Below are 21,179 nucleotides of genomic sequence, written 5' to 3' on the forward strand. Positions count from 1 at the left end.
ATTGAGCTTGAACTTAACTTTATTTTAACTATTATGTAAAGGAAACCCAGGGGATAGATCTTGCCACAGTGGTCTCCCCACCCATAATCACTATGGCTGTGTCTATGGTAATTTTTGACCATTTTGGTATGAGGGTGAATCACTCAAGCTAAAGCAAGCCAGTTTGTAACAGCAAATAGTAAACCGCCAGAAGAACTTCAAAGGCAAAGGGATGGTCAACATTTCAGGCTGAGACCCTACATCAATACAGAGAGTGTAGGAGGAAGATAACCAGTATATGGAAGTGAGATAGAGGGGTGAGGCAGGAGATGGTCGATGAAGGGTAGAGATGTAAGAAGAAAGGAAAGCAAATCAGGCCACCCCACTCCATTTGTGTTTTTTTCACATTCCCACCAGTACATCCCTGTTGCTTTCCCTTTGTTCACTTTTCCATTCCAATCCCTTGTTAGAAACATAGAAAACAGAAAATAGGTGCAGGATGAGGCCATTTGGCTCTTCGAGCCAGCACCACATGTTACATACATGCATCACCCTCACCCACCTAGTTATGTCGACTGATCACCCACATACTTATCCATCTAGATTTCTTCTTCCTTGGTTCATTTCCCATTCCCTCTCCCACCTGGTTCCATGTGTCCACCATTCCTCCCTTATGTGGTTCCACTGTCAGCTAGCGGCCTCTGCTCCTACATTTCCTCCTCCTTCTGCCCCATCTGCCCATCACCTCCATCCCTCACCGTGTTCCACCTAACATCTAATAGCCTCTGCCTCACCCCTTACCCCTACTCTCCCTGGAAACATCTGTCTATCATTTAACACCCCCCCCCCCACCACATCTGGTCCACCCATGGCCGACCAGCCTTTGCCTCACCTCTCCCTCTCACTTCTATAAACTGTCCATCTTCCCTCTACGCACGCAGTCCTAATGCAGGATCTCTACACAAAACATTGTCAAGTCAAGTCAAGTCAATTTTATTTGTATAGCACATTTAAAAACAACCCACGTTGACCAAAGTGCTGTACATCTGATTAGGTACTAAGGAAAAAAAATGAAACATACAGTAGCACGCAAACAGTTCACAGCGCCTCCTCAATGAGCCTCAAACGCTAGGGAGTAGAAATAGGTTTTGAGCCTGGACTTAAAGGAGTCGATGGAGGGGGCAGTCCTGATGGGGAGAGGGATGCTGTTCCACAGTCTAGGAGCTGCAACCGCAAAAGCGCGGTCACCCCTGAGCTTAAGCCTAGACCGCGGGATAGTGAGTAGCCCCAAGTCGGCCGACCTGAGGGACCTGGAGTTAGAGAGGGGGGTTAGAAGATTTTTGATGTAGGGGGGGGATGTCCATTTAGGGCTTTATACGTGAATATTGGTCATGCCTTTGTCTCCACAGAAACAGATTACTTCTTCCAGCAGTTCTCCAGAATCCATCACCTTGACTCTCCTGTCTCCAAATTAAGTGTGTCTGAGTGGTGACAAGGTCACGGTTGACACAGTGAATAAGTCCTGCCCCTGGCTGAGTGACTTTTTATTGTTTTTAAATGACAACATTGAAAAAATAAATATTATTTTAGAATCCAATATTTTCCCAGCATAATTGCTGGGGTATAAGGTCCAGAGGGGCCATGATTTGAAGGATGTGATGAGGATTTTGCCTCTTGTGGGGGAATCTAGGACAACAGATAATTTTTTGTTTTATGATTCAATGATACTTTATTGTAACATATACCTAGATACAGTGAAATTCTTTGTTTTTGCATACCGTACATAAAGTACACACAGAGTCCTCACGTATCTGGCGCCGACAAAGTCACAAAGTAATCATTAGAGTCCCGATGGTTCCTGTTTGTTCCCTGTTACTTGAAATTAGAGAAATCAAACATTATGCTGCTGGGTTGTAAGCTGCCCAAGCAAAATATGAGGTGCTGTTCCTCCAATTTGCTTGTGGCCTCACACTGACAGTGGAGAAGGCCCAGGACAAAAAATACAGTATGGGAATGAGAGGGGGAGTTGAAGTGTTTAGCAACCGGGAGATCGCATAGGCCTAGGCGAACCGAACGGAGGTATTCAGCGAAAAGATTGCCGAGCCTGCGCTTGGTCTCACCGATATATAGAAGTCCACACCTGGAACAACAGATGCAGCAGACTCAAGTGCAACAGGTAGAACAAAGGGGAAGATACAGACTACAAAGAATAGTTATTTTTTCTCACAGATGGATTTGAGTCTTATGAACTCACAACCTTAAAGCCCAGTGGATGCAGAGTCTATGAACCTATTAAGGCAGAATTAAATGGATACATAAATGTGAAAAGGGTGCTGGTAAACGGGAATGCAGAGATGACATTTCAATCAAACTAGCTGTGATCTTAATGAATGATGGAACAGATGCAAGAGACCAAGTGGCCGACCCTTGCTCCTAATTTGTATGTTCGCATATATATTTGTTTCTTAGTAACAGTGGGTGCACTGCTGGACGTTGTGTGGCAGCATCAAGAACTAACAGATTGTGCCTTCAGACTGTCAAAAAATACATCCAGTTCTTTCCAATTTGACAGTGTATGCTCGGAACTCCCAGACTTACAGCCATATAAATGGCTGTGCCAAGAGTATCATAGAGTAATGCAGCATGGAAACAGGCCCTTCAGCCCAACATGCCCACAGCAACCAGCATGTTCCATCTACACTAGTCCCACCTGCCTGCATTTGGCCCATATGCCTCTAAACCTGTGCTCGCGACGTACCCGTCCAAATGTTTCTTAAACATTGCGATAGTACCTGCCCCACCTGCAGCTCGTTCCATACACCCACCACCCTCTGTGTGAAAATGTTACCCCTCAGATTTCTATTAAATGTTTCCCCCCTCACCTTATACCTATGTCCTCTGGTTCTCGATTCCCCTACTCTGGGCAAGAAACTCTGTGCATCTGCTCAATCTATTCCTCTCATCAGTTCAGCTGTTGGTGAGGTCACATTTAGTTTATTGTTTTACGACTACTGAGGTACAGTGAAAAGCTTTTTGTTTTGTGCTTTCCAGTCAGCGGAAAGACTATACATGATTACAATCGAGCCATCCACAATGTACAGATACAGGATAGAGGGAATAATGTATAGTGCAAGATAAAGTCCGATTAAAGATAGTCCGAGGAGCTTCATTGAGGTAGATGGTAGCTCAGAACTTCTCTTCAGTTGTTAATCGAATGATTCAGCTGTCTGATGACATCTGGGAAGAAACCTTCCCTGAATCTGAAGTTAGACACAAAGTGCTGGAATAACCCAGTGGGTCAGGCAGCATTTCTGGAGAAAAAGGATTGGTGACATTTCGGGTCGGGACCCTTTCTCAGACTGGAAGTGGAGGTATCTGGATGAAAGCGTTTTCACACTTCTGAACCTCTTGCGCACAGTGGGAGAAGAGCAACTTGGACAGGTACATGGGCAGGAAAGATTTTGAAGGATATGGACCAAACGTGGCAAATGGAACTAGCTTAGATGAGGCATCTTGGTCAGTTTGGACGAGTTGGACGGAAGGGCTTGGCTCCGTGCTGTATGACTCTATGAGTATCATTCAGGAGTTCTAGTACTGGGTAACAAAATTAGCTCTATATTTTGTTTTACTTTCTTGTCAGAAAATGTCCTCAACATGATCATATAAAGCTTTTTAACATGTCCTCTTGCACATCGTTCAGAGAGATAACTACAATGGAACAGCAGTCCATCGCTGAAGAAATTCCCCAACAAATGTCACTCGTCATATTTGGTGCATTTTCTTTAGGTTTAACATCAAAAATCCAAATTAAACATGAACCAAAAATAATTTCAATGGACAATTGGATCGAGTTATGTGATACTAACTCTGTTCAGTACAAATTGGATCAGTTTATATCTAAATCAATAACTTACTTTTTTTTTTCTTAAATTAAGAGAATTAACTGACCAATATTTGTTATGTAAACCAAACCTGTAAGTGGCTTAAAGCTGTGTGACCTTCTGGTGCAGCAGTGGAGTATGGCTGAATGGAAAGTAATTTTGAGAGAGCTGAGCTGGTTAAATGCTCTAAGACTCTCTTGTCTGTGATCTGTCTTGTGGAATCAGGTTTCGCAGGATTACAGCTTTAAATTGAAGAGTGGCAGATGCTACTGAAGAGGCATATGGAAACATCAGCTATCCTTTCCCAAACACCCGAATTTCTACATGAGCAATATATTATATAATATCACACAAAAGTAATTGATTCTCATTTTTGTTAATTGTGAATTCAGAATGATTTTGATTCCATCAAACTTTAGTACAATCAAAATTAAGGCCACATTCAAAAGCAGCTGATCACTTATTAATCCTCTTATAACCTGGATAAGTGCAGAATGATCAGCATTCATTTCCTTTAGACATATAACATGCTTTAATATTATGTGCGATGAATCATGGAGATAAGTAATTAGTTTTGGACAGATAGTAATCCAGCGATCCTATAATTTTGACCTTTTTCTTTTCATCGAAAGAATGATTTAAGCATACATCTCTGATCCTCTACGGGATTATTATTGATCGTGAGTTGTAAGTGACACTGCATTTCAGATCTTCGTATTCCCGGAGCAGTTCTTTAACCCAATATAAAAGGAAATCGGAACAAGATGTAGTGAAAATGCTTCTTGTTGAAATCATATCGAGCTTCTAATTGCTTTCTTTCTCCTGCAGGTATTAGGGTGGATACGGAACGGGGAATCCATGCTCAATGCTAGCCTTGTTAATGCCAGCTCGCTTTCAGAAGCAGAACAGCTTCAACGAGAACATGAACAATTTCAGCTTGCCATAGAGGTAATGCCAGCATTTGATTTGAAGCTAGATTGTGGGGGTGTTTTTTGCTCTGTACTATCAGTGAATATCTTTTTTTCCAATATTGAATGGGAAGCAGCAAACAACACCAGGTGTTTTTCTGACATTTCATGCATTTTTCTCTTTGCTCTGAGCTCTAACACAAAGTTTCAAATTTTCTTACGCTGTTCACATAAATTGAGAGTGAAATGTGGTTGTTTTCTTGGATGAATGAACAATCCAAACAGAATCTCTGAAACACCAGCATGCAATGTGTAATCATAGGTCATTTCCTCACCACCTGTTTCTGCACCACAACAGTAATTTGGCTGGAAACGTAATGGATTTACATATCTAAAGGAGATTTTGTGTCATATTTTGTGTTAATAATGCTGCAGCAAGAAAATAACTTGCCAAAATAAGGTCCAAAGCAAGTTCAGTTTCTATCATTCCTAAAATGATAAACCAGTTTATAAAGCAATATGCAGATCCCTCAAATGTGGAGCAATGAACATAGTCCCATATCCCCAGGTCATCTGATGGAATTACTGCACAGTATATACTGATAAATGTAAACAACACGGCAAGATTAATTATCATTTGACCTGTCAAAATTCCCAACAACAATTTTTTAGCTGAAGCTATTTTCAACATCAACAGTTGAAAAAGTACAACTACTTTAGTGAAGTTTTATATACTGTTCAAATTAAAATTTCACTGGAGGAATTTCTCATCACCCCCCCCTCTCCATCCCCTGCTGGCGTTTTATTAAATCACACTATGCTAATTAGCCACTTTTGGATGACTTTCTTCATTCACGCGGTGAAGGGCACAGAAAACATGGTGCTGAAGGAAGTGTAGATTTGTTTGGCAAGGAGTTTTTTGTAACGTTAACAGGGTCAGCAATCACAGTACAGTTGTGTTGGACTCTGGAAGACACAGTGCTGAAGTAGCTCAGCGGGACCATGGATAGGTGCCACGGGAATCACAGAGGGGGTGCACTGAGGAGGGTCTCACAGAACTCCCGTTGGTGAGAGGGGAAGAAGTTCTTCAAAGTAGGCATGCCTTGGTGAGATTTCACAGTGGAGCATTGAAATGTAGAAATATAGAACCCTAATTAAACTTTAAACTTTGTATTTCTTATGGGAATTATGGGCCTCAGACAGAAAGATGACAACGTACTGGCCCAATCTGATTTTATGGATGGTGAAATAAGATTGCAGAGCCTACTGGGCTGTCTCTGCTTCGAATTAGTATGTTCTCCTTTTTTCAAATTGGTGCTGTATCTTCTTATCACTCCCCGTGTCCAAGCTCCAAATGGAAACTGCTGTGTCTAGACATTGGTCAACATCTATGAATGTCCAGGCAGTTTGCAATGCGAAAACAAATGTTTTGGGCCCTTCACTTGGAATTTCAATGGCACTTGAGATTCAAGACGCATGCATTAGTGAAAAGGTGTTGTACATTGAAAAACGTTCCTCCACCTGGTCTAAAAATGTATGTAATCAGTGAAGTTCAAGACCTAGGTGGTTGCAGGGGACTGGTGGGGAAAGAAGCCTGAAGATGTGGCATTGGTGGCCTGAAATTGGAAGTGTGGTTGGACTGATTAATGCTTAGTGACAATGGTTACGGTTGGGGACGGTCAGGATTAGCAGTCGGTGGCCTGGATGTCAGGATGGTCCTAGCTGAGTCAAGTTCCCAGTAGAAACCTCAGATCTTCTCAACCAGGTGCTCTGTACTGTGAAATTTATTTCTGTGTGAAGGATCCACATTGCAAACTATTGGACACCACGAGAGATCCAGGGATTTGCCTGCATTGCAACATTAGATATATGGCGGATCCTGGACAAGAACTGTAGACTTTGTTTAACTTGCCTGTAGACCCTGATTTTACATCATATTTGATTTTCTTTGAATTTGGATAATGTAACTTTTAAAAAATCACGAGATGGTCCAGTTTTTGGGCACTATTCCTTTACCACAACCTAAGTTAGATATCTACACTTCATCTACACTTCATGCTGCCTCGGAAAGGCCACCAGCATAATCAAGGACGAATCGTACCCTGGAAACTCTCTCTTCTCCCTTCTCCCAACAGGCAAGAAGTCCAGAAATGTAAATACGCATAGCTCCAAATTCAGGGAGAGTTTTTTCCCAGCAGTTATCAGGCAACTGAACCATCCTATCACCAACTAGACAGTGATCCTTACCTACCATCTATTTCATTGGAGACCCTCGAACTATCTTTAGTCAGACTTTACCGGACTTTATCTTGCACTAAATATTATTGCCTCTACACTGTACACTGTGGAAGGTGTAATCATGTATAGTCTTTCCGCTGACTGGATCGCACACAAAAAAAAGCTGTTCACTGTATCGTGGCACATTTGACAATAAACTAAACTAAAACTAAATTAAACTAATTAAATAGATCTATAATTTCCTGGTTTCCCTCTCTTATCCCTTCCTAAACAATGGACTGACTTTGGTAATTTTCTGTGCTGTTCCCTTCAACCATCCCTTGTGGTAGCAATTTCCACATAATAACTACTACCTGGGGGAAAGAGATGTCTCCTGAATTCCCTACTGGATTTATTGGTGATATATTTATGGCTTCTACTTCTGCTGTCTACCATATGGAAACATCCTTGCTTTTAAGTTCCTCTCCCGCCTGTACTGCTAAATATGCTATTTAGCGACTTCAAATTGTGGTGAGATTTTGCAAAATTGGTGTTTTTTTCTGAGTCAAGGTGATAATTCTTCCATGTGGGGAAAATATGTTTATTTTTCTTCCCCAATTGCACAACAAATACTAATCAAATGGCTTTGGTATAGAGAAATGAACTCTTCTCTGTTATTCTGAGGGGAAATTATTTTTGACTTCAGCCATCTATTGTTGAAGAATAAATGCACAGTGTCTTTTGCCCAGAGTAGGGGAATTGAGAACTAGAGACATGTGTTTAAGGTAAGAGGGGAAAGATTTAATAGGAACCCGAGGGGTAACTTTTTTGACACAAATGGTGGTAGATATATGGAACGAGCTGCCAGAGGAGGTAGTTGAGGCAGGTACTATCATAATGTTTAAGAAACATTTCGACAGCTACATGGATCAGATATAGGTTTAGAGGGTTACGGGCCAAGCATGGGCAGGTGGGACTAGTGTGGATGGGGTATGTTGGTCGGCGTGGGAAAGTTAGGCCGAAGGGCCCATTTCCACATTATATGCCTCTATGATTACATTTAGTTCAACAGTATTGGTTTTTTTCCTGTAAGATTGAGCTCAACAGAAAGATCAAGCAGGTACAAAAAAAGGACAGAGATTTGCTCTGGGTATCTCACTGTGCATTTTTCCTGCAATGTTTCAAGAGACTGAATTAATGCGAGCTGCATTATGAATGAAATATTAAAAATTGTCGCAAAGAAATTAGCTGTATTCCCTCTTCAGATTAAACAAATGAATATTTTGTATTTCAGCACGTTACGATAAAATCAAGTCCACATTACAATGTGAAAATAGTCAAAAATGCGAATTTTATTGCACCCGATGAAATATTGTTGTCCTGTCTATTGTTGTTGTGTTTTGGAATTAACTATTCATTGCAAGTCTTTAAAAATTCTCAATTTATCCCACATCTCATCACTCCTACCTAACCCCTTTCACCATCTATCTGGCACCTCTGTGCACACCTCCCTGCACACAGTCCCTCTTTCATGCCACTTCTTTGCAGAAAACCCACCAAAGTGCTCTTCAGGTGCAGCAGAAGGCCGAGACCATGCTGCAGGCTGGCCACTATGACTCGGAGGCCATTAGGGAGTGTGCAGAGAAAGTCGCCCTTCACTGGCAACAGCTAATGCTGAAGATGGAAGACAGACTGAAGCTGGTCAATGCATCTGTAGCTTTTTACAAGACCTCTGAACAGGTATAAGGTTCACACGCATAATACTTAGCCTTTGGCATTTATGGTATTGCAGTTATCATATGCTTACTGAAACCTTAATTTGTCTCAACGAATTTATTGCCTTCATAGGTCGTCGCATTGAATATAAGGGCCAGGCAGGCATGCTGTAGCTCTATAACTCAAAGGTTATGGGGAGAAGGCAGGAGAATGGGGTTGAGAGGGAAAGAGATCAGCCATGATTGAATTTGCGGAGTAGACTTGATGGGCCGAGCAGCCTAATTATGCTCCAATGATTTATGACTTATAAAACTTTGCTTATGCCACATTTGGAGTGTTGCTTGCAGTTCTGGTCGCTCCATTTCAGGAATGATGTGAAGGTTTTGGAGAGGCTGCAGAAGAGGCTAGCACAGTGTTGCCTGGATTACGGGATATTAGCAACAAAAAGAGGTTGGACAGACTTGGATTGGTTTCTCTGGAGGCACCAGAGGTTGAGGGGAGATCTAAAAGACATATATAAAGTTATGAGATGCTTAGATAGGGTAGACAGTCAGAACCTTATTCTCAGGGTGGAAATGTCAAAGACCAGAGGACACAGCATTAAGGTGAGAGGAGAATGTTTGAAGGCGATGTGCAAGGCAAGTTTTTACATAGGAAGTGGTGGGTGCCTGGGATACACTGCCAGGGGTGGTGGTGGAAGCACATGTGATAGTGGTACTTAAGCGGCTTTTAGATGGACATGTGGATATGCAGGTAATGGAGGAATAAGGATCATGTACAGGCAGATGAGATAAATTTATCTTGGCATAATGTTCGGCATGGACATTGTGAGCCTAAGACCCTGTTTCTGTGCTGTACTGTGCTATGTTTGATGTTCAATTTACTGTCAACTACATGTTATAATTAGTTTTTCGATGGGTGCACTTTGTCCCTCAGTATTCATCAATCAAGTTAGAATTTCACCAAAAAAGGTATTATTGGTTTAGTTTTGACGTGCAATCGGAATGAGGATCTTCCATGCAGTAAAATGGGCCAAAAATTGCTTATTCCAATTGTTGTGACAGTGAGAACACAAGGAGAATGGAGCTATAGATGTAAAAAGTATTGAATTATCTCAGCTAGTAGTGGTTCTGGAGGAATCTCTCTTGGAAGAATCTCTGGAGAATCCCTTCGAACTCAAAAATAAATTGATGTTTTATACTCTTTAAACTCAAAGGTAATGCTGTTTCAATGATTATAATTACACATATCTTTCCACGTTTTGGTGTAGACAAGTAACTTTGCAGAAATACATATTTACAATGGGTGTAGATCTTAACTAACAAGGCATCTTGGAATCAGGCTAACTGTGGATGGTTTAATGGCTTTTCAGCACAAAACACTCAAGATGTATTTCTTTGACCACAGTATTGAAGAACAGATCCATGAATATACAAACATATCATCTATTGATTGACAGAACAAATATATTTTTAACTATATAATAAATGGCACGGATATGTCTTTAACTTTGCATTAAGTGACAGGATGGCAATTTAATCCCATCCCTGACCTTATCCGGGATGTTTCAATTTGCTCAATTAACTTAAATATTTACTATGACGTGATAGTTCAAGACCACATTGCCCCATGCGCTATGGCTGGTTTCAATGTCCTTAAAGTATCAAAGTTTTCTACAAATAAATAGATTTGTACTGAAGATCGTTCTTGTTCATATTAATGGCTCCTTTCCACATAATGTCCGATTAAGATAGACACAAGTGCTGGAGCAACACAGCGGGTCAGGCAACATCTCTGGAGAAAAGGAACAGGTGATGTTTCAGGACGGAATCTTTCTTCAGAGTCAAAGTAGGGGGTGGGGAGGAGCTGGAGGTAGGAAAAGGCCAGAGCAAATGTGGGCCAGCAACAGATGACCAAGGAAGGGTGGAGCCCATACTGGCCCATTGTTGGCTGAGGAAGCAGTGGTAACGAAAGGATACAGGGGTGTGAACAGTGGAACTAGTCAGACGACTAGGGTGGAGGAGGTGGGAAGAGAAGGAATGCAGGGATTACTTGAAATTAGAGAAATCAACATTCATACCACTGGGTTGTAAAGACTGATTAAAACTGGCACACAATCCCAAACATAGGTTTTTAGTGTTAAATCAAGTAAGTTTCAGCAAATTCGCAGTCACTCCTTGCAGTCTACCCATTAAGTTCCAACTGAGAGAAACATTAGCAAAAATACTTGGAGATCTGTTCTTCAAATAATGCCAACAAATACTTTATATTGAATTTAGAGGGAAATATGTCATCAGATAAGTAGCACTTTTGATAGTGTAGCTCTCCTTTCAACTGTGTAATGAAGTGTGGATTAAGAATATGCTCATGTCTTGAAATGGAATTTGGAATGTTTGATCTCATGATGTCAAGACCGGAGTTCAGCTGCTGAGCTCAGGGACAATCACGTGAACTGCTGTCTAATTGTCCACAGTGTGTTAAACTGTCAACTCCAATGGTTGTTCGCTTTTACTAGGTGTGCAGTGTTCTCGAGAGTTTGGAACAAGAATACCGCAGGGATGAGGACTGGTGCAGAGGCCAAGATAAACTGGGGCCAAATGCTGAAACCGACCACATCACACCACTAATAAGCAAACATTTGGAGCAAAAAGAAGCCTTCCTCAAGGTAGTTATTTTTTAACGAGTACTTTAAAAAAATTCTTTGAAACCAGGGACTTATTCCGTTAACACTTAGGCAGTAGTCCATAAGCTATTGACTCCTTAGCTCCAGGCTGGAACCTGCACAGACAGGCCCCAAAGCCTAATGAACACAGCATCCGAAGTGTTCAGACATCTAAAAAGTAATCCATTTCAGGTTTAGTTATGTCCCTTGGGAGCCTGTGAAGCCTTTTTTTGTGATCTTACCAGTTCATGGTCCAACTTCTAGCATGTGGGATTGGTCTGAGATTCATCCACACTGCTTCCTCTGGCTCTCCCTTTCCCCAACAAAAGTTAAGCACTCCATCCACTCTATACTCAGTAATGTCAGGGCCTATTGCATGCACTCCTGTGCCAATGGTAAACAGACCATTAATACAAAGCAATACATTTTGTCCAAAATAAATAAATGCTTAAGATAGACACAAAAGTGCTGGAGTAACTCAGCGGGTCAGACAGCATCTCTGGAGATTCGGGCTGAGACCCTTCTTCAGACTGAGAGTCAAGGGACAGGCAAATGAGAGGTATGAAAAGGTTCAAGGTGATAACGAAGGTATATATGGATGCAAACAGTGGAACAGCAGGACGACTCGGTTTGGCAATAGACAATAGACATTAGGTGCAGGAGTAGGACATTCAGCCCTTCGAGCCAGCACCACCATTCAATGTGATCATGGCTGATCATTCTCAATCAGTACCCCGTTCCTGCCTTCTCCCCATACCCCCTGACTCTGCTATCATTAAGAGCTCTATCTAGCTCTCTCTTGAATGCATTCAGAGACTTGGCCTCCACTGCCTTCTGAGGCAGTGAATTCCACATATTTACAACTGGGGCAGAGAGAGAGGGAATGCAAGGGTTACTTGAAATTAGAGAAATCAATGTACATACCGCCGGGTTGTAAGCTGTCCAAGCAAAATAAATGGTTCAATATTCAAACGTCAGTCAACCAGTCCATGAAATGATTATTAGATTACATTACTATGCTATTGAATTTTGTTCAGGAAAATCCACCTTTTCTAGTGTGTGTGCGTGTGTGTGTGTGTGGTTAGCAACAAACATCAGTTAATGCATTTCCATTTCTCACATTAATCAACTTGCAGCCCCTCCAGCTGAGGTTGTCTCTCACTGTCAAATATCATTGTTTTAATTTAAACAGAATTATGTAGAATGTACAAAGACAAGCTATTCAGCCCAACTGGTTTATCCCACTTTTATGCTCCACACATGCCTCCTCCAATCCCACTTTATCTAAAGGTCACCCATTCCTTCTCTCCAGAGATGCTGCCTGTCCCGCTGAGTTACTCCAGCATTTTGTGCCTACCTACTTTATGTAACATTGTCACAAAATATTTTTCCCTCAGATGTTAATTAAATTTCTCCCGAACTTCATTAATGCTCTTTACTGCAACACTTGTGGATGAGATTTCCACATTCTAACCATTCCTTGGATGAATATATTTCTCGTGTATTCCCAATTGGATTTAATGGTGACATGTTTATGACTTCCAGTCACGGTGCGTGTCTCATGCAAACCTCTTTGCTTCGAGGATCTTCCCCAGTCTGTGGCGCTTAATGCCCTGTACAGAAGCATCAAAGAGTTGTGCTCTTCTGCAAAATCCATTCCATTGATTTAAATGGAATGAATTATGATGATAAAGTACATTGCACTGATGAGGCCACATAGTGCTGGAGTCGCTCAGCAGGTCAGGCAGCATCTCTGGTGAACGTGGATAGGTGATGTTTCAGGTCGGGACCCTTCTTCAGACTGGACCCGAATCGTCACCTCTCCATGTTCTCCAGAGATGCTGCCTGACCCGCTGAATCACTCCAGCACTTTGTGTCTTATTTTGTAAACCAGCACCTGCAGTTTTTTGTTTCTACATTACACTGATGCTGTCTTATCGTGCAATTTGGAATGAATTTTTTTACACTTCTCTGGATCAAACCTTTCAAACTTTTTTCTAACATTTAAATGTGTTTTAAACGTCACTGCTAATAAATTATTGAATAATGAGACTGCTCAAATATTAATTTTAATATTTGACTAAAGAAGGTACAAATGAGGTTCCCTATTGCCAGTGTTACTTAAAAATTGCCTCATAATGCTAATGTCTGCGATATGACAGTACAATTAATTCCCCTTAGAATTAATTCCTTTGAAGAAATGGACTGGAAATGGTTCTAGTTGATTGATTGTCAAATAAGCAATTATTAATTATTTAATTAGTACATTCAGTTCTTTTTCCATTTTGTACCATTTCAGTAAATCTCTTCAGACTACTCATGGACAAAAATACAGGCAATATTTGTCCCTCTCTCCTTTGTTGTTTTACAATTTGCTTCCCCTTTCAAATTGTCTTTCCACTATCTATTTTATACTTTATTCCTCTCTCTCCCACTTCTCTGTGTATGATTTCTACATTTTCAACTGATTGTGTGACTCTGATGATATTAAGATTGGCTTTATGAATTTGCATGAAAGATTTGGACTTTCACAAATTTGATCGGCAGATTTGTAAAATCCATTCTTTTAATTCTTGCTTTGGCTCATTCCATGATTCTTTATTTTCCTTATCCTTCTGTAAAGCTCTCATTCCCAGTCAAAGTGTTACTCCAATGATCGTTAGGCCAAGTGTGCATGAACATGCAAACTAAAAGAGCAGAATTTTAATACAAAGCTAGCTCAGGGAACAAAAGACTGATCAGAATGCTATCTGTCAAGATGTGAAGGAAGTTCTCAATTCCCCTACTTTGGGCAAGAAACTCTATGTTTACACTATCTGATCCTCTCATGATTTTGTACATCTCTATATGATCACCCCTCATCCTCATTTGCTCCATGGAATAGAGTCCCAGCCTGTTCAATCGCTTCCTATAGCTCAGGCCCTTGATTCCTGGCAACATCCTAGTAAATCTTCTCTGCACCTTTTCCAGCTTGACAACATATTTTCTATAACGTGGTGCCCAAAACTGAACACAATACTCTAAATGTGGTTTTACCAACGTTTTATATACTTGACCTCCCAACTTATATTCTCAGTTCTCTGACTGATGAAGGCCGATGTGCCTAAGGCCTTTCTGACCGCCCCATCTACCTGTGACGCCACTCTGTCATAATTCTGTTGTGTAAATGCCTGCTTTGTGAGATCACTGTAGCTGGATCCTGGAGTTGTTCTGGAACTGACAGACTGGGAACAGGAAAGTCTACACCAAAAAGAGTGTACATTTCCGTGGGCAACTTTCTATAAGATCATTTTGTTGCTGTACACAAAATCCAATTCAATAGAATGACTCAATGCTGCATTTTAAAGACTTAGTTTAAATACTTGAATTGTTTTACTATTCTCAATAATAATAGTTGACATGTCAAATACTGGAGGGCATAGCTTTAGCACGAGAGGGGGAAAGTTTAAAGAAGATTTATGTGGTGTTTCTTTTACACAGAGTGTGGTGGAGGCTTGGAACACAAGGACAGGGAAAATGGTGGAGACAGCAACATTTAAGAGACATTCAGACAGACTAATGGACAGGCAGGGAATGGAGGGATTTAGGCCACCAGTAGGCAGATGCGCAGATTAAATTGGCATCATGGTCAGCACAGGCATCGTGGGCAGAAGGATCTGTTCTCTTTCTTCTGTGCTCTATCTCAAGTACTTCTGCTTTCCCTCTGCCTTCAAAATCACCAACTATCATCTTCACACCCACTCTCCCTTGCCCCCGCTCCCCCAAATAAAGACCTAGTTTTCAACATTAGGTTGGACAGTGGCTGGCATGATCAATTTGAGGGGAAAGTGAATACCAATACGCTGTGATGAATAATCGCCTCATTGTGTGCTCCTAGGCTTGCACTCTTGCGCGCAGGAATGCTGAGGTGTTTCTGAAGTACATTCACAGGAACAATGTGAGCATGCCTGGGGTGGCTGCACACACCAGAGGCCCAGAGCAGCAAGTTAAAGGTGGGTCTGGATTCCAAAAGAGCAAATGGCTCATTTGTAATCTGCAAGTATCATTTCAACAGATTGTTTCCTTGTTGAATACAGCTGCCTTTCCAATAGATGGTCTTCAAAAGGAATAATGATAATGATTTTGCTTATTTTCATTCACACCTAAAAATTTACATTGTTGACTTTACATTCTACATGTACCAGGTCTTTCATTTTTTTATAATCTGAATTAAAATGCATTCCTGATACCGAGAACAGTCTTCATCTAGAAATGTGTGATTAGATTTTGTTTTGATCCACCCTGTAACAATTCGGCCCTTCCTAAATTGTCGACTTCTACTGTATTTATATAATTTCTGCTATTGAACCTCCTGATGATAACTCTTCCCGCCTCACTGTGTTGAGGCTCGATGTCCTTTCATCATTCTCAGCGTACAAAAGCATTTAGCCCCACAAGGTGGCAGGACCTGGGAGTGTGACAGTGTTTTTCTGTTTGCTTGTGCAGCTATTCTGAGTGAGCTCCTGCAGAGAGAGAATAGAGTCCTTCACTTCTGGACGATGAAAAAGAGGAGGTTAGATCAGTGCCAACAGTATGTTGTGTTTGAAAGGAGTGCCAAACAGGTATGTGTACTCTACCCCATCTTTTTGATTTCATAGAGACACAAGGAACTGAAGATGTTGGTTTGCAAACAAAAAAGACTCAAAGTGCTAGAGTAACTCAGCAGGTTAGGCAGTCTCTCTGGAGACCATGAATAGGTGCCATTTCGGGTGGCGCTACGGTAGAGCTGCTGCCTTACAGCGCCGGAGACCCAGGTTCGATCCTGACGATGGTACTATCTGCATAGAGTTTGTATGTTTTCCCTCTAACCATGTGGGTTTTCTCCGGGTGCTCCAGCTTCCTCCCACATCCCAAATACGTGCAGGTTTGTAGGTTAATTGGCTTCTGTAAATTGCCCCTGGTGTGTAGGATGTGAAACTGGAATAACAAAGAACTAGTGTGAACAAGTGACCGTTGGTCTGCTCGGTCCATCCACGCTATGCCTCTAAACTAAACTAAATAAACCTGCTGAGTTACTCTCACACTTCATGTCCTACTTTGCTGCCATCCATCAGTGACCAGTGTCTGATTAAAACCTGAGTAAAACCTTTGCATTTGTTCAAGTCCATTATGGCAATATTACCTGTCTCTAAAACATAAAAACTGTTTTGAATATGCTAACTTCGCAGAGATCTGTAGTAATTTAAGTATATAGATGGAAAATCAGTCACTAGGAATGAAAACATTTGAGATATCTGTTCGCTTGTGCACTCCAAGGAACACCAAAGAAACATTTTTAACTTCTGCACTTTTGTCTATAAATAGTGGGTCATTTGTAAGGAAAGGAGAGGACTTATAAAGTTAACAGAGGGCCTTAGATACAGAGGCATGCTTTGTGTTTTCTGAGATTTCTTTTTCCCATTTGTTTCTGTGCAGCTCCAATTTTAGTTTGTAATGTAATGATTGATGGGAGGAAGATGTAAAGAATTTGATATTGTGTTTGGGAAGAGAACTTTGTTATTTTAAGCAGGACATTCAGGTTGGTGTTATTCCTCGTACACCCAACAGGCTTTGGACTGGATCCAAGAAACAGGCGAGTATTATCTTTCCACCCACACCTCTGCTGGGGAAACTACTGAAGAAACTCAGGACCTCATGAAAGAATACAGTGACTTCAGGATATCTGCCAAGGTAAGAATAAATAACTTGTTCCTCTCCGAGTGATTAACTGTCAGGATTTACCACTGCAAGCTTTCATCGATGAAACTGGGCAGAGGTCAGAACCACAAAATAACGATAGAAGTCCTGAACTTTGCTCAGACAGTCTTTGGTCTCGGGCCAACCACACCCCACTGCGGGATTCTTTGTCTGTTGAAAATCTAAAAAGCCCATTTATTTCATTGGGAAGAAGGAAATGTCGGGATAGAAGTGTAATTAAGAAGACACAAGGAACGGCTGATGCTGGCACCTGATGTAAAACACAAAGTGCTGGAGTAACTCAGCGGATCAGGCAGCATCTCTGAAGGACATGGATAGGTGACGTTTCGGACTGGGAAACTTTTTTCAGACCTCAGAATTTTGTAAGAGCAGAATAAAGAAAGGTCCCGAGATGAAATGTCGCCCATCCATGATTGCCAATTGATAGGCAAGCTTTTGTGTGGCGCAAGACAAGCTTATTAAAAACTGTGAAAAATTAAATGTCTAAAAAGAAAACAGACAATTGAAAACTACAGCCATTTAAATTATCCTAAATAACTTCATGATTACACTGTAAAACACAATTGGCATCCAGTCCCCTGCAGGGAGAATGCAGCTGAGGTTTTCACTTCAAGTACAGTCAGAACTGGATTCCAGGGATTCCTCCCACTCTGTAGAGACGGACAGGTTTGTAGGTTAATTGGCTTTGGTAAAATTGTAAATTGGGTCTAGTATGTAGGATAGTGCTAGTGTATGGGGTAATCGCTGGTCGGCGTGGACATGATGAGCCAAAGGGCCTGTTTCCTAGCTGTATCTCTAAACTCTAAAGTTTAAATGTCTGAAGTCTAAAAGTAAATTCTAAAATGATAGCTTAGTTCGCAAATCTCTGACCCACCAACTTGTTAATGCCTTTGCCAGTGAATATTTTAGGCTGAGTTAAATCCACCTTTGAGCAAGATTTTAAAACAGATATCCAAGTCCTTGCATTTGATGTACTGTGCTGATCAATGTTTTGGTAGTTTCCTTGAATGTTTCGGTCTACAAGAGACAGTTAACAGCTTCAGCTATTTGGAATATAATTGAATCTTCCTTTCTTGTTTAGTGACATTTTATGATTTTAATTGAAAGAAATATGACCCCAACAAAAACAGAACATTATAATCATCCATTAATACATTAAAATTGCATATCCGTTGGATCATTATACCAGAATATTCTCTTTATTGCTCCCTGAACTTTAGAAAATGCAGCAAAGTAAATCATTCCACAAGGACATTTTCAAGATGTGTTTTGCACCAGAATTATTTTTGCTAAGATTCGGGATCGTTTTTGGTATCAATTGCATCAATCTCACATCATAAAATGAGAGAAATGATGTGATTGGAAGTAAGAATAGGTAACATATGCAGAAACTCCACACAAATAATCTGATTGTTTTACCTTCTTTATTCATTCTGAATACTGTTTATTTCTACCCGCACTCGTCCGTGTGTTAATTCTGTGTAGGGCAGATGGTGAGCTGTTAGCCAGCTGCGGCACGTGTGATTTAACGTATTTTTCTGTATGACTGGTTACTACAATGAGCCAGATGTTGTCGGCATGGGCCCACTACTGACTGTTGCCGTCTGTGGCCGCCCCACATCCCCGGTTACCTCGTCTGAATACAGGGAGTATAGAGCATAGGACACCACACACCTTCTTTACCACTCTATCTACTTGTGTTGTCATCCACACTGAATCTCGAACGCCAACAAGACTGCAGCTTTTTCACCATGAACTATAACATCTGAAGTGTTAACATAGAACAGTGCAGCCCAGGAACAGGTGCTTCGGCTCACAATACCCATGCCGAACTTGATGCCAAGGCCAACTCATATCTGCCTGCACATGATATCCATATCCCTTTATTTTCTGTGTATCCATGTGCCTACCTAAAAGGCTCTTAAATTACACTATCAAATCTACCTCCACCACCACCGCACCTGGTAGCGTGTTCCACCCCTCTCTGTGTGAAAAAACTTGTCTCGTACATCTCTGTTAAACTTTGCCCCTTTCACCTTAAAGTTATGCCCTCTAGTCTTTGAACTCCACTGGCCTGAATAATGCCCTTCTATGTTTTGCTGACCAGACCTCAGTGGTGTAACCTGTGAAGCGGCAAAGCATTGAAGGTGTCCTGCCTTCAAAACACCCTTGAAGACTTTGACAAGAGCAATGCCGTCCACTAGTTTAGTATTTTAAATGCTCTTGAGTGGTGCCCAACTTTCTGAAACAAATATATTTTTTTAAGTGTAGAATTAAAAATATATATATTTCTTTATTGCCAAAAATATGATCTGCTTAAAAATCGAAACCACTCTTCAGTAAGAGAGACATTGGGGAATAAAGTATCCGACCTTTCCCTTTCATTTTTTTCTTTCGTCCTTATGAAAGCAATTGAATTACAGATCTTGCATTGTCTAATTTGGCAAAGAGTCTAAAACTGATTAGCTCAGCAACAAACAGACGGATTCAGTGTTTTGAGTCTGTCAGTTTGTTTGGGGGCCCTCTATTTAACTTGGTCCCAAATTTCCAATTAGTTGTAGTTTAGAGATACCGCATGGAAACAGGCTCTTCAGGCCACCGAGTCCGTGCCAGCCATTGATCATCCATTCACATTAGTTCTGTGTTATCCCACTTTTGCATCCACTCCCCACACTAGAGGGAATTTACAAAAGCCAAATAACCTACAAACATGCGGGTCTTTGGGGAGGATACCAGAGCACCAGGGGAAACCCACGCAGTCACAGGAAGAACAAAACTCCACACAAACAGCACCTGAAGTCAGGATTGAAAATAGGTCTCTGGTGCCGTAAAGCAGCAACTCTACCAGCTGCACCACTGCGCTGCCCCAGTTAATTGGTTAAATGCTGCAGAGGAGATGTTTTGCAAAGTTCCCTGTGCAATGTATATTTTTCTTATATCCAGTGCCTTCTGTGCTGACATTTATACTTGTATTATGTCATGATTTTCATTTCCAGTTCTGAGTTACTAAAAGTTGAATTATCAAGGTTCTGTTAATTTTCATTTCAACCTTACAGGGTGGTAGATGTTGTCTCCGTGGACTTTAGCAAGGCCCTTGGCAAGGTTTTGTACGGTAGGCTAGTCTGGAAGGTTAGATCACTCGCGCTCCAGGGTGAGGTAGCTAAGTGGATACAGAATTGGATTTGTGGAAGGAGACTTTAGTCTTCAGAGATACAATGTGGAAACAAGCCCTTCGGCCCAGTGTGTCCACGCCGACCAATGTGCACCCTGTACACTAGCACTACCCTACACACTAGGGACAATTTTATAACTAACCAAAGCCAATTAACCTACAAACCTGCACGTCTTTGCAGTGTGGGAGGAAACCGGAGCACCCGAAAACCAATGTGGTCTTGGGGCAAACGTACAAACTCCATACAGATAGCACCCTTAGTCAGGATCAAACCTGTGTCTGGCGCTGTAAGGCAGCTATGCCAATGTGCTGTCCTAAAGAGATAGAGGATGTGAGTGGGATTTGTTTAGGAGATCTGGGACCTGTGCTGTGCCATGGGGATTTGTGCTGGGTCCATATAAATGACTTGGGTGATCATGTTGGTGAAAATACGGATAACACCAAAATTGGTGATAAGGTGGACAGTGAAAAAAGGTTTTCTTAGATTACAACAGAATGTAGATGAACTGGGGAAATGGGCCAAGGAATGGCAGATGGAATTTAACTTGGGCAGGTGTGAGGCTTTGCATTTTGATAAGCTAAACCAGGGCAGGACTTGTACTGTACATGATAGGCCCCTGGAGAGTGTTAAAGAACAGAGGCAACAACATGCCTTCATGCAGGAGACACAAGGAACTGCAGATGCTGATTGACAAAAAAAGATATAAAGTGCTGGAGCACTCAGCAGGTCAGGCAGCATCTCCGGAGGGCACGGATAGGTGACATTTTTGGCTGGGAACATTCAAACTGATTGTGGGGTGGGTGGAGTTGGGGGGGGGGGGAGAAGAAATCTGGGAGAGAGGAGAGACAGGACAACGTATGGTAAGTAATAGATGACACAGGTGGGGGGGGGACAGATGGTTGGGCAA

General features: G+C 41.5%; 1 protein-coding gene across 1 annotated transcript in view; it reads left to right on the top strand.

Moving 5' to 3' along the window:
- Window positions 1-21,179, top strand: part of LOC144595940 (kalirin) — a 351,636-nt gene that overhangs the window by 308,983 nt on the left and 21,474 nt on the right. Inside the window, exons 16-21 of the mRNA XM_078403892.1 lie at window positions 4,689-4,808; window positions 8,507-8,725; window positions 11,217-11,366; window positions 15,241-15,355; window positions 15,849-15,964; window positions 16,950-17,072. Of these exons, the coding sequence (XP_078260018.1) occupies window positions 4,689-4,808; window positions 8,507-8,725; window positions 11,217-11,366; window positions 15,241-15,355; window positions 15,849-15,964; window positions 16,950-17,072 (843 nt within the window). The remainder of the gene's footprint in view (window positions 1-4,688; window positions 4,809-8,506; window positions 8,726-11,216; window positions 11,367-15,240; window positions 15,356-15,848; window positions 15,965-16,949; window positions 17,073-21,179) is intronic.

Source organism: Rhinoraja longicauda, chromosome 8 (assembly GCF_053455715.1).
Source record: "Rhinoraja longicauda isolate Sanriku21f chromosome 8, sRhiLon1.1, whole genome shotgun sequence".
In the NCBI taxonomy this organism is placed as follows: domain Eukaryota; kingdom Metazoa; phylum Chordata; class Chondrichthyes; order Rajiformes; family Arhynchobatidae; genus Rhinoraja; species Rhinoraja longicauda.